Source organism: Dermacentor variabilis, chromosome 2 (genome assembly GCF_050947875.1).
Source record: "Dermacentor variabilis isolate Ectoservices chromosome 2, ASM5094787v1, whole genome shotgun sequence".
Lineage (NCBI taxonomy): Eukaryota > Metazoa > Arthropoda > Arachnida > Ixodida > Ixodidae > Dermacentor > Dermacentor variabilis.
Genome location: NC_134569.1, coordinates 213,511,072 through 213,525,078, shown reverse-complemented (window position 1 = coordinate 213,525,078; position 14,007 = coordinate 213,511,072). Strand labels below are relative to the sequence as shown.

Genomic DNA, 14,007 nt, shown 5'->3' with positions numbered 1-14,007 from the left:
AGTGGTTCCAAACAGAGTGGCAGAAAGGTGAAAACGAACTGGGTAAACGATGCTGGTGCAGCTGAGAGACGAGAAGCTTCATACCGTGAGACGCCACCAGGACAGGTAACTTGGGGAATTCTCTTTGATGGTACCCATATTATTTTTTTCATTCTTGTCAAGAGTCTGTCCTGACCTGCATGCACGTAATGTTATGCATACCATAATAGTATGCTTGGGTGGCGTTTTATCTGTGGAAAGAAATCTTTTTTGTTTTACCCACTGTAACTGAGAATAAAATTATTTTTGATTCCCTAGGCTACCCTAGATCAGTGAACTGTTCCATTCTGAACAAGTCCCCATTACTAAGTTTACCTACTGTGATGGCTGAGTGGTTATGGTATTCTGGTGCTGAACACAACGTCTGGGGTTCTACTCTTCACCATGGCAACCGGATTCTATGGTGGAGGAAAGCAAAAATGCTCGTACGCCAAGCTGTGGGTGCACATTAGAAAACTCCTCGTGGTCAACATCAGTTCAAATGCCTCCACTATGGCATTTCTCATAGTCCTGTTGCTTTCAGGCATTAAAGCCTATTAATGAATCACTCAATAATTATTATTTTCTTTAGGCTTGGTTCAGGTTCTTTTAACATTCGAACAGCATCAGTCCTGATTTCTGTTCAGCTACGGCTGAAATTCTAGTTCAGGTATGGTTTTTGTTTCAATGAAGTTGGCTCGGCAGGAAGTGCTCGTTGTTCAATTTAAGCAAGTTAAGTTAAAGGAACTGGTTGGTGCTGACAGAGTGACTCTTCTTTTATTAGTGGCATATGCCAGAATATTTCACTTCTGCCAACACACGATTCCTTGGAATGAGATGAATTTTGTTGTTTTTCTTGCGTGTATAATTTTACGTGCAAAAAAAAAAAATACTGGACAACACTGCTGCCAAGGGCACACCAGGCATTGGTATTACAAATCACTGTTTCTCGGAATGTGTGTTTCATGTCAGATGAGCTGGAAAGGAGAGTAGTTAAGGCAGGTGAGTAAACCATGGAGATTCAAACATTAGTGTTAGTTAAACGTAAACAAGAAATGATGTGCATAAATTCAGATGGTGCTTATTCCAACTAAATTATTATGGACCTTGGGATTTAGTCAGTGCAAAGCAGACGTTGTACGATCAGTGATAATAGCAGTGCAACACACTTCAGCGATTCTTCAAACTATAACTTTTACTGCTACAGTGAAGAGTTTGCTATTGAAACAAGCCACATGCCCTATATTCAACAATTTCATGTGAACATATGGGAATCTCATGTAAAAACCATTGTGTGTTATACTATACGGAACACGGTGTTAGAAAGACATATTCCTTGTAACCCCCCATATCTAGTATGAACATATGGGATCCCCAGATGTTCATACTAGATAAGGGAGATGCCCCGTATGATATATGGGAACATGGCATACCCATATCTTCATATGGTATTACTTGATACTGGGCATATATGGGTTTTTTTTTATAGGGAATTCTTACAGCAGTTGCCCTCCCCTTGGCTACACCCCTGGGGGATCTGTATAAATTTTTTTGTGTGATATTGTATTTGCTCTTATACTGCAGTTGATTGGGCTGCCGTTTTTCATGTGTCAGATGTCCTTGGTTTATTCATTCGTCTGGCATCCGTCTGACCCGCCGTGGTTGCTTAGTGGCTATAGTGTTTGGCTGCTAAGCACGAGATTGCGGGATCGTATCCCGGCCACTGTGGCCGCATTTCGTTGGGGGCGAAATGTGAAAACACCCATGTGCTTAGATTTAGGTGCACATTAAAGAAACCCACGTGGTCCAAATTTCTAAAGTCCCCCGTTACGGCATGCCTCATAATAATATTGTGGTTTTGGCACATCAAACCCCATAATTTAATTCTTTTTTTTGGCATCTGTCTGCTGTGTGTGTTAACTGTTTTGTCTGTTGTGCCTGCTACCTTCTTAATGCCTTATAGGTCAATTAAGGCATGCTAACGAAATAAAAAACAAACGTCTCAAACATGCAGGAGAAGGAGGCGGCACAGAGCGGCGGGGGCACCACAATGCCCTCTGGTGCAGCAGCCCCACTAGCCAAGGACGGTAACAGCTGGAACCTGGCAACTCCATGGGACCATGAGGCGCATGTGGCCTTCGTGCTGATTGGCTTTGTGCTGTTGCTTTTGGCGCTCGCCCTTTTCGGCATCTCGGTGGGCTTGTGGTTCATGGACCCTGGTCGAGACTCCATCATCTACCGAATGACCACACAGCGAATGAAGAGAGACTAGTGTCTGTTGTCAGTGCTTGGTATGCAAACATGAGGGGAAGGGGCACATTGGTAGTTGGGGAAGGGGTTAGGGGAAAGCCTTTATAATGAGGCACATTGTTTGCACCTGCTGATTGGACAACCAGGAGAAAGGGGTGGGGGAGAGGGCATTCACACACTTTGGATGGAGTCAGGGATTTCCAAGCTGTTTGTGGCCTCAAAGTGTCTTGAAAAGCGGCAAGAAATTCCCTGCTGCTGAAAAAAATCCTCATGCATTCTTGTAATTCCATCTGTTTTCTCCAGAATTTATAGGAAAAACATTCTAATTAATATTGAGTGTGCATGATTCCATTTGCAAATAGTGCGGAAAACATTTGGCATTATGAGAGTGCATACCAATTTTTTTTTTGCGGGGTTATGACGGCCTTCTCATTGGCAATATCAATGGGAAAGGCTGATGACAAATGGCTATTTGGGAGATATCGGCACACACAAGATCAAATGCTTGCATGAGGTACAGTGTGCTGAAGTAAATATGAAATCAGGTTTCATGTTGATGTTAAGGGTAAGGTGAATCACTGCTTGGTTGGCTGCAGTGAAGGAAAAAAAAAAACTGTGATAGGAGGGCACTAGCATTGCTGTCTGCGGTATCATACAAAAAAAAGAAAAAGAAAGGAAGAAACACTGTTTGGGAACCCCTGAATCAACTAATGTGCTGATGACTGGAGCTAGTAAATGGCTTACTCTGGAGTATCGAAGCTGCATCTCAGTTGCCTATTTGTCTGCTGGCCTTCGTACTGGTGACTTAAAACTTGGCCTGTCTTCAGCTATGACTGAATATGCTTTCGGGCAAACCATAATAGAAAGTGTGAGGATGTAAGCTGTAGTCGCCAACTTTTTAATGACCTTAATTGTACAATAAATGACATCTGATGTGTTATTTTCTGTGTTCCTTTTACCCATGTTGCAAAGAAACACATTCTCTCTTTTTTTTTTAACCTATTTCTAACCAAGTTTCTCTTTTTAATCACTTCCTTTAAGAAAACATTGACACAGTGTGGAAAAAGTAGTGATCAAAGTTCGTGTGCCATGTTTTCTGTTGCATTGAAATCGTTCTTGTGTTTTGTTTGGCTGGATGTGTAGCATAATAGGAATACGAGTAAATACTGCTAAGGAAAAAACCTTTGTGTTTTTATTCAGGTAAAACAGACTTATTCCTTGTTCGCAGAGTGAACTTGCTTTTCAAGATATTCTGTGCATTGAATCTTCTGTTTTGTGAAGTAATCGAACCCAGCTGGCAAAAACAAGATAGCAGCACGCGTGAATTATGACTTATTCATATTCAATGACATCATTTCTATTTTCATTCTAGCTGGTTTCAAGCATACTACTACTAATATAATCTCGACTACTTCCTGCTTCATGAATCACTGCCGCTAAAGCAGTTGATGTGAAGGTGGCTCTGTTTTATGCAACCAGTATTCATTTTAGTTTACCCTGTGTTGGTAGATAAGGTATTAATGATTTTCATTTTTCACTGTAATAAGAATCATTTTATCTACCAGTGGTGTGTAGACAATGTAGATTGTAATTTAGTGCCGAGAACATTTGTTTTGCTCCTGAACTGTAAATAGGGATGAGACATCTGGATGTTGCAGGGGACTTTCTTAATCTTGTAGTCGTGTGTAGACAACACCGCCAAGATTTTGGGCTGGCACTGTTTTTGCCCCTTCATTTATGATCACCCCAAGTGTACATACCCGTCTACATGTGGAAAGCTCTCAATGCTGCTTCTGCGAACTTGAAAAGTGTTCTGTAGTGTTTATTCTGCACTCCCAATATGCGCCTTTTGCTTGCTTTTTACATGCTTCTTGCTACTTCGGTTGAAACGGGATAAAACCATATAAGTTGATGTCTGATAAGAACTTAAGTGCATCTAGTCGTCGAGGTAGTTACAATGTTAAAAGGGAATGTAAAATTAGTAGCACTGTGCCAGTTAATGTAATTAGCCTAACCTATTATATTGAGTGGTATGATGGCGTGGCAGGGCTGCAGGATTGAAGGCTAGGCAGGCTGATACAATGTGGCATCACTAGCAGCTGTCCGTCATATTCAATAACCTGATTTCCTCTAGGCTGGCGCAGAATGGATATTTAGCAGTTACCCCGTTTTTTGTGTGTGTGATTAAACATAGTGAACAGCATTGTAAGCACCCATTTATTTCGGAACTGCTTGCGGTGGTTGCAAGTTGTCTGCATCAACCAAAGACGTGTAGGTCTGTCTAGCTGGGCTTGTGCTCCAAGCTAGTATTCACATTCCATATTTGGAAGTGGTTCTGTCGCTCACATGTTCTGACATGATAAATGGCTGTCTAGTAAAAACTTGAGTTATGTTGTTTCTGTCTCTCTTATTTTTGTAAATTTGAAGCGTGTGGTCTCTGGCTCTGAAAAAAAAAAAAAAGAAGAACTATCATATAGGCTGTGGCAGGCATACGCCATGGTGGTGTACAGGAAGGGTCTTGTGCGCATTGCTGACGGTGTATGACGGGTGCAGAAATGGCATCGCCAAATACACAAGTGACGTTCATTCACACATTACGAAAGCATACATGCTGAACTTATGGTACAGCTAGTAGGGGTACTACAGTCTAATTTTGAAATTGTGCTCACTACTTGTTCGTAGTGGGCTTGTTATGGTCTAAGGTGTTGAGTGCAAATGGCATCCCCCTTTTTTGCTACCAAAGTCTTTTCACGCTCTTTCTGGGCCCTACAGTGTTAAACGTAAGGGCTCAATTGCCAACCAGTCATCAAATTTATACAACAAATTGCACACTTGTAAGCCTAGTAATTCCTGATAAGCACGGGTTTGAGTTTGATGGATTATATGTATTATGGCAAAGGGAGCTCTCTCAAATACAGCCATGCTCGCTCACATTGACAAACTTATTGCCAAGCTATGTCCCTCTGAATGCCGAGTGAGTGGCTAAATGTAACTGCGATTGCGTCATGCGTGGCATGACAACTGTACCATCCGTTTACATGATACATGCATGATCAAGTAATGGCTTCTCTCCTCTACACAATGTAGCAGGTAGTACGTTTGTAAAGATATAAGTGATAGTAGTACATATTACATGATTTGGTTTCATGCGGTTTTAGCAGGCGGCACACTGAACTGAACCATGTTTCATGTCAAAATATTCCATAGCTTTTATGAAGGTAACGAGCTTCTAAGGCGTAGCAACCACTTTGGATATAGTACTACATATATGTGTCCCAACTAACGCAAGCCAAGCTATTTAAAAAAAAGGAGTTATGTACTTGCAATGTGCCCAGCTATTTCTTGCCTCAAGGCCCACCACAGTTTGATTCAGCAAACCTTTATTACAAGTCGCACATGAAACTTTGTGTGACCTCAAAGAAGTGATGGGCTTAAATGAGTATTTACAACAGCAGCTGTATTCTCATAGAGGTGAAGTGCAAAAAACAATGCTGTACTTTATTTATTTGCATATACTGTTGGCCTTTCAGCTGTTACAGGGTGGGTAGAGGAGCATGTGCAATAACAATACAATTTGTAAGTAACACAATAATAGTAGTTACAAACATAAAAAAATAAATATGCAATACATAAATAAGGAAAGATACATTAAAGAATCATGCAATGCAGTGAGCATACATATACAGGGTGTCCCAGCTAACTTTAGCCAGAGTTTAAAAGTGTGCAAACACCACGCAGCTGAACAGAACGAAGGTAATGTTGTTTGCCATCGCTTGGAGACATGATTTTTCTTTCATTTTGCCTAATTAGATAAATAGGGTTAATTAATCAACTTCTCAAATATTATGAGATTAAAAGTTAATGAGAAAATTGTAGAGCGACATGAAAAACTCCCGATACAGCTTTCTGTTGCTTAATACATGCTACATAAAAATGTTTTTCCACATGTGAAAGAAGCCTACGAATACATGCCAAGTGATTCGACTGGCCAGTCTGCGGCAATTTTGTGTGCATTCGCGGGCCTCTTTCAGGCTCCGAAAAAAATTTTATGTAGCACATATGGAGCAACATATATATATGTGTGTGTGTGTGTGTGTGTGTGTGTGTGTGTGTGTGTGTGTGTGTGTGTGTGTGTGTGTGTGTGTGTGTGTGTGTGTGTGTGTGTGTGTGTGTGTGTGTAACCTTTATTACGAGTCGCACATGAAACTTTGTGTGACCTCAAAGAAGTGATGGGCTTAAATGAGTATTTACAAGACTTCACAGTAGGAGCCAGTTCAATTTCACAGCCCGAGTCCCCTTGCACCACCCAAGAGACTGGTGTCTCTCAGACGAGCCATACGACAAGCGGATTTAATTAAACACATTAGGGAGATGTAGGTTTTGTGCGCACTAAGTTGGGGCCCAAATACACATCAATAAAAAAAGCCGTGTACTGCCTTGCGAGAGTTTTAATACAGCAAGATACAATCGAGAAATTTTTTCCTGACGAAAGGGTAATTGAGAAGATAGGACATAACATATATAAATATTACAAAATGAAAATGTAACAATTTCTGAACACAGTTTATAATGAATTATTAGCATTGTACATTAGGGGATCCCAAAATCTCAAGTTTGTTCACCCCCAAATTCCAAGTTGGCTCAACACCACATTCAAGTTGTGCCAACTACTAATTTAATATAGGCCCTCGCCCCAAAATTGAAGTTGGACCACCCCCAAATTTCAGTTGAGCCCCAAACTTTAATTTGACTAGTCCCTAAACTTCAGTTTGCCCACTCCCAAATTTTATTTGGCCCACTTCAAGATTCTAACTTGGACTATCCCCAAATTTCTAGTTTGCCCACTCCAAATTTATGTTGGCCCACTCCTAAGCTTAAGTTGGGCCACCCTCAAATTTCAAGTTGGCCCACCCCCAAATTAAATTTGGCCCATGTCCAAATTTAAAGTTCGGCCACACCCAAATTTAAGTTGGCCCACTGCCAAATTTCGAGGTCACCCAACCACAAATTTCAAGTTGGCCCACACCCAAATTTCAGTCGGCCCATTTCCAAATTTCAAGGTGAGCCCAACTCCAAATTGACCCATCCCCAACCCATCCCTAAATTTCACCTGGCCCAACCCCACTGTAAGCTTCCCCATGCATTTTCTAAAGAGTCTTGTGTAACTCTATGGGTATGTTCTTTTTATTTTATATCTCTTGCTTTAAATTGTTCGTTATCGCTTAAAAGCTTCCAATCATCTAAATTTACATTACCATAACGATTAAATGTCTGCAAATTACGCATTTTTGTGCGAATACAAGGCATTATAGTTCTTGAGTGACAGGGCTGGGAAGCTTGCCAAGAAATGCTTACTCATTAAAAGTAAAGATACCATGTTTCGTGAATATCATTTATTTAACTGAAAAATATTCAACGCATATTAATAACAGAGAAACGATTAGAATTTAGTGGCACTGTTACCGTTTATATTCCAAACGCTCACTCACTATGCCTTTGACATTTTCCAATAGCACAAGAATAAAAGCTAGGTACGGTGAAGCTGCAAACATAATCACAGAATGTCGCACATCGTAAAATGTGCCGCAGTGACACCAGTTTGTGTTGGCCACCGTCGGATGCATATGTCACGCAGACGGTTGCTGTGTGTTTCGTGGCAACAGGCAAAACACGTGGCTCAGGAATGTATGAAAACCTACCAAGAAATAGATTTTTTTGGGAACTGGCGATTTTTTCATGGCAATATTATATATTATGAGAACAAAGAAGAACACCGTACGCTTCTAGACTTAATATTATATATGCATGTAACAACCTTTCATGCACCAGTTCGTGGTGTCATAGGATGGGATCAGATTGTTTAACAGAAGATTTAAAAGGTACAATGTAGCATACAATGCATGGTCACTGACATCAGTTAAAACACCTCTGCCAAAGAAATGAAGTTACAGGTGACTTGATGCCGCCTGACTAAACTTCATCCCTCCATGCTGCACACAGCAGCCAACAGCACATGGGTATTATACTTAAATACATATTATTTTCGCAGTGATCCCGTGGATGCTGCCAAGTTTGATGATGTGGCGACACGTCCATTGCTTACCTCAATTACCTTCGTTGTCTCCATGTTTACAATGGATTTGCATGATGCCGGTGAGGCTTAGCCAACCTCTGTTTCGGGAGATATCTTACAGATGGTGACTGGGTGGACGACACAAAGCTTTGGCCACAGCTTCAGAGAACATGCAAAAGCGCTTTCGGAGCTGATTAAGCTGTGTCCAAACGGTGCGAGCAGCGTATAGGGTGCCTGTTAGAAAAGCAGGGCTAAATATGTATTACAAGCCCTCCAAATTTCCGTTCATGGAATGAATCGGGATTAGCGTGCTTTGCTCTTCATTCTTTATTTGGCAAGTGTTTTGAAGCGGTGGCTTGTCACGTTTCTTACTCAATAAAGACGATGTGATTATTTACTGCCTAATCACTCGTCGGTGTGCTCGGTTCCAAGAGCTTTGTTCTTGCTGCATACCAGGCTTGAAACGTAGCTGTTCTGCACATTATTACGTTCTAGCAAAGATGTATTAATATTATTGATAGTGACTCACTCTTGTGGACCATCACGGGACGTTCAGCTTCGACCATTCATGCGCTATCGGTGTAGTCCATCATTTATTGTGCGTATATAGTATGCATATACCTATTCAAGTGTGCAGCCATTCATTTATTCTTGATAAGTTGGTGATAGAGTGGGAGTAAGTTTCCGTGCCGTTTGGGGTACATGTGCGTAGATACTGTGTGCGAAAATTACTATTGGTCAGGAAGCAGCGCTACTCCATTTGTCCTTGCTTAACGATCGCTATACTAACTCTTGCCGATGCTCCGAGCCTGAAGCCCTTATTTTGAATGTCAACGATACAACGTTGGCGGACGGCCAAATTTCTGTATCCTTGAGGAAAGCTGCATATCTCGAAGTGCTGGAAACATGTACAGACACTTGCAGCAGCGGTCCACGAATTAGGCCACACAGATTCATTCCATTCCCTAATATGCCAATCACTACTTTTGCAGCCAACTACTGCACACGTCTTCAATCCACATGATTTAATCCAGCATGACTGGAGCACAGTGTGTTAGCGAAAGCTCAATTGCATTTCCGACAGCTCATCGCACAGAAGCAAAGTAGAATCGGTAATAGTTTCGTATTTGTGGGCTGTCGCTGAGGCCATGTGCGACGCGCCGCCGAAAGCGCCGTGTCGTTTCTTTAAAACAAACTGCTCTGTGGAAAAGGTCAATAAATAAACATATATCCACACATATACACAGATACATATATGCGTATACAGTGTGTTTCACATAACTTGAACCAAGGATTTGAAAAAAAGTGGCTAAAGGGCCCCTGAAACGGTTTGCACAAATTTTATAGACGCGTAGGGTACAGCTTAAGTAGAATATTCGCACCACAATTTAAGTGAAGCGTTAGATATTAATGGAGCTACAAGCGATTACAAGTTACCCTCCTAACTAGCCATGCTTTTCCTCCTCAACTCGTTCTTCGAGCGATCTGGGCTAAGCTCCGCCTTCGCTGGTTCTGCGTCACGATGCGACGTCACATCGTCCACTTCCGGTTGTTTTGGTGCCCGCTCCCGCCCGCGCGAAACCTCTCCGCTAGCCGCTTCGTCGTCAACTTCAAGCGAGAGCTATCGAAGCAGCGTGCGTTGCCAGCATTCTGTCGCAGCGCCGAACGTGTCCGGTATTCCGGTAACCGCAAACTAGCTGAACGTTTAGACGGAACGGTGGAGGCATAAACTCTAGCTGATGAAAGAACTTTAGCGTAGACGTACGTGAGCTGCCTGATCAGTCTACGGTCCAGCCACCCGTTGGCGCGGAGCTTAACCAGCCAAAAAAAAAAAGAGCTAATATTGCTCTAATCAAGTGTAAAACATTTTAAACATTTACAAAAACAAAGTGTTAACAATTACCCTCCTGCGAAAAATTTACACCAGCAGCAAAGAAGAACACGTTTTGTTACTGTTTGTTACTGCTACTGCGTCTGGTTGAGCTCTATGCCACCAGGTGGCTGCACCATGCAGACCACCTTATCGCTTCTGTTCATCCCATGAAATGACCCGCAAGGGAACACGGTCAGGCCCGGTCCCCTTGCGCTTGCGTTTACCCCATACCGGACTCGCGAAACGCTATTGCGTTAGTAATCTTCCGCTGTAAAGTGACGGCCGCAATCGCGCAAATCCTGGCGCCGATCGGATAGCGGCAGTCCGATGCGCTGCAGCCAGTCCGCTCGTCTGCTGGCTTGCAGAGGGGCACGATATCGCAGCTTGACATATTGCCAGTCGCTACGTTTGCAGCCCACAGCGCAACAAGGTCAAATCATAGTGCTCGCGAAAAGACCGAGACTGACTCTGACCGCCGAGCTCTCGTCGAAATGGAGCACGTTGTAACACAAGCAGACGACGCTTGCTGTGTGCTGGAAGTACGTAAGTGTAGTGAAAAATTATTCTTTTTTATGTTACTTTCATTATGTTACTTTATTTTTATAAAAACAAGTTAACTAACATACCAACTATTACGAACATCATTTGTTTACTATAAATTTGGAAAAATTATCCACCACGCGCTCTGGTCAGCCACTCGGATAGCGCGCCCCACTGACGTCATATGGGTAATTTTCGTCATACAGGTAGGGACGGCTTAAAATTCTGCCGCGCAGTGTGCTGCGATCGGCAGCGATATGCATTTTTAAATCCTTATAATAAATTACATGCTTTACGCGGAGCGCTTAGATGCGTCAATTAATGATCAGTAGGACCTACTCTAACGACTCAGTGCGTTTGTAGAAAATCGTCAAAATCGTTTCAGGGTCCCTTTAAAACCCATGCTCCTGCAGTACCCCGCGCTACGGGGCGACGAAGACATTATGTCGTCGAAGTGGGAGGCTGCCCTACGCACTCCCGATCATGAAGCCCAGCTATGGGCAGTTCAACGGGCCCGCGACGTGGCGGAAAGGCTAAGCCTTTCTGTCCCAACGCCGAAGCAGCCCACCACGTGCTAGTGCACGTTCCAATGGACCTCACTAATGTTTTTCTATCCATTGATCTTAGTTAATTAAATAGTTAAGCGGAATATAAAAACAATGCTCTAAGGAGCGCTATTTGACGGCAAGGCGTGACGACGCCGGATTGACGATAATCAGATCACGAAACTGGAATGGCGACAATGGAACGACCACGATAACATCTATACTCACGACATGACTGGCTTCCGTGCTGGCCTCTCGTCGCAGGACGCCATGAAGATGATCAAGGAGCAAATCATCGACGGCAGTACCAGGGACACCAGGGCCCTGCTCGGACTCGACCTCGAGAAAGCGTTTGACAACGTTCTCCACGAATACCTTCTGGCCTCCGTCGCAGACCTCGAGCTGTGCCCCAGACTATATAACTATGTCCGTTCGTTCCTGACGGGGAGGAAAGTGAAGCTGCGGATCGGCGACTTTGTCTCCAACGAAGTGCTCCTGGGCCAACGGGGCACGCTGCAAGGCTCGCCCATTTCGCCTGCTCTCTTCAGCATCGGCATGGTCGGCCTCTCGAGGTATCTGCCCCAAGTTGAAGGTATCAAATACACAATCTACGCCGACGACATCACGATCTGGTGCACCGGCGGTAGCGAAGGGCAGGTGGAAAGCGTCATGCAAGGGGCGGTAGACGTGACGGAGCAGTACCTGCTACCCACCGGTCTGAGATGCTCCCCGACCAAATCTGAGCTTCTGCTTTATAGAAAAGAAAAAAGGTGGCAGACCCAAGGGCTAGAAACCGATCTCGGAAAGTGACATTCACCTGTGCACCCGGAGCGGTGACCCAATACCCAGGGTCGACACCATCAGAGTCCTGGGTATGCTCACCGAACAGGTGGCGGCAATGGCACTGCGTTGCGCAAGATCATTGCGAAGACCGACAATGCTTTTCGCGTCGTGCGAAGGATCACGAACAGACATCGTGGCTTCAAGGACGACAACCTGCTTCAGCTCATCAACGTCTTTGTGCTGTGGCACATCACCTACACGGTGGCCATGCACAACTGGCTCAGAGCCGAGCGGGAAAAGCTTAATGCCTTCATTAGAAACTTCGTCAAGAGAGCCCTCGGGCTGCCCGTCAGAACGCATACTGAGGACCTCCGTCGGCTTGGCACACACAACACCATGGAGGAGACAGCCGAGGCTCAGGAATGGGCCCAGCTAACTCGGCTGTCCACTACGCAGGCCGGCAGGCGTATCCTCGAGGAGATCGGACTCGCACCCACCAAGAACTTGGCTGAAAACACCCAAATCCCCAGAGAAATAGGGGAGAAGATCGTGGTCGCCCCTTTGCCCCGCAACGTTCATCCCGTTCACAACGCAGGCCGTCGCAAGGCAAGAGCATTGAATATACTGAAGCAAATAAACAAGGACAAGATCGAAGCAAGCTTCGTGGACGCAGCTGCATACCGAGACGCAAAGGCTTTTGCGATTTCCGTCGTGGACACGCTGGGCAAAGTCATCAACTCTGCTTCCGTCCCGACGACGAACCCCGAGGTGGCCGAGCAAGTTGCCATTGCACTCGCCATGCAAGACGGTCGGAGAGACAGGGTGTATAGCGATTCGAAAGCCGCCATCAGGGCATTCCAGAAAGGCCGGGTAGCCCGGCAGGTAGCTCAAATTCTGAAAGGCGCCAAACAGGGCAACACCTCCATGCACTCGATCCTTTGGTTCCCTGCACACGTCGGGGCGATTGAGGGGGTTCCTCTGAACCTCAACGAGTCTGCCCACGAGGCTGCGCGTGGCTTTACCGACTGCGCTGCCCTCGGATCGGGCGACTCTCTCCCCGGACTCAGAGACGCTCCTATGACGCACAGTGAACTTACTAAATTCTTTACTTAGAGAGAAGGGCTTTCCCGCCGCCTCACTCCAAGCTAAGCAGGCCGCAGGCAGTCACGCTCAGACTCTTGCAAACGAACTCCTACACAAATCCGGCGTCTATTAACAGCATATATCCCGAGATTTGTCCGAATTGTTCTTGCGTAGCCTGTGGTGAGGTTGCTACTTTGCCCCATATGCTCTGGGAGTGCGGGTCGCTGGGCCCGAAGTTCACCAAGGAAGAGTGGGACGCGCTCCTGCGAAGTCCCGTCTTTGAGGACCAAATCCTGGCCGTCCAGCGCGCCCGCGATCGGGCCGGCAGACTAGATCTGTCAGTCCCGTCGCGGGATTAGCCGGGTGCGCGTTTTATCGCGTTTTGCTGGACCCAATAAAAGTTTATTCCCTCACTCACTAACAACCACGTGCATATACCTAGCAGCCCAAGCTACTGGACAACTTGGACCACTGGCTCGGCACAAGCAGCGCGTAGTAAGGGGGGGGGGGGCTAAGGGGGCTGCAGTCCAGGGCCTCACCTCGGACAGTAGGAGAAGGGGGCCCATTTATTTTAACCTGCTTAGTATATGGAACCATGGGCAACGGAACTTCGAGCGACATGTATGAAGCGAGAAAACCAGAATGAGCAGACTGGGCCCCCCGCCTAACGTAACAGCATGCGTTTAACCTGATCATTTGGGGAGAGCTTGTCGAGCTGCAAAAACAGGAATCCCCCGCCACCCCGGCGGGGCCCTCTTTCTTACGAAGCGAGGTGCGTTTGCTTGGAAGAGTTTTCGTGGTTTCCTGTCAGTCCGTCTATCCAGTGCTGTCTGGAGAGGAGG

General features: G+C 45.0%; 1 protein-coding gene across 1 annotated transcript in view; it reads left to right on the top strand.

The window, feature by feature from the left end:
• Positions 1 to 4,665, top strand: part of ATP6AP2 (ATPase H(+)-transporting accessory protein 2) — a 55,193-nt gene extending 50,528 nt beyond the window's left edge. The window contains exon 8 of the mRNA XM_075682603.1: positions 2,033 to 4,665. Within this exon, the coding sequence (XP_075538718.1) occupies positions 2,033 to 2,290 (258 nt within the window). The 3' untranslated portion in view covers positions 2,291 to 4,665. The remainder of the gene's footprint in view (positions 1 to 2,032) is intronic.
• The last annotated feature ends 9,342 nt before the right edge of the window (positions 4,666 to 14,007 follow it).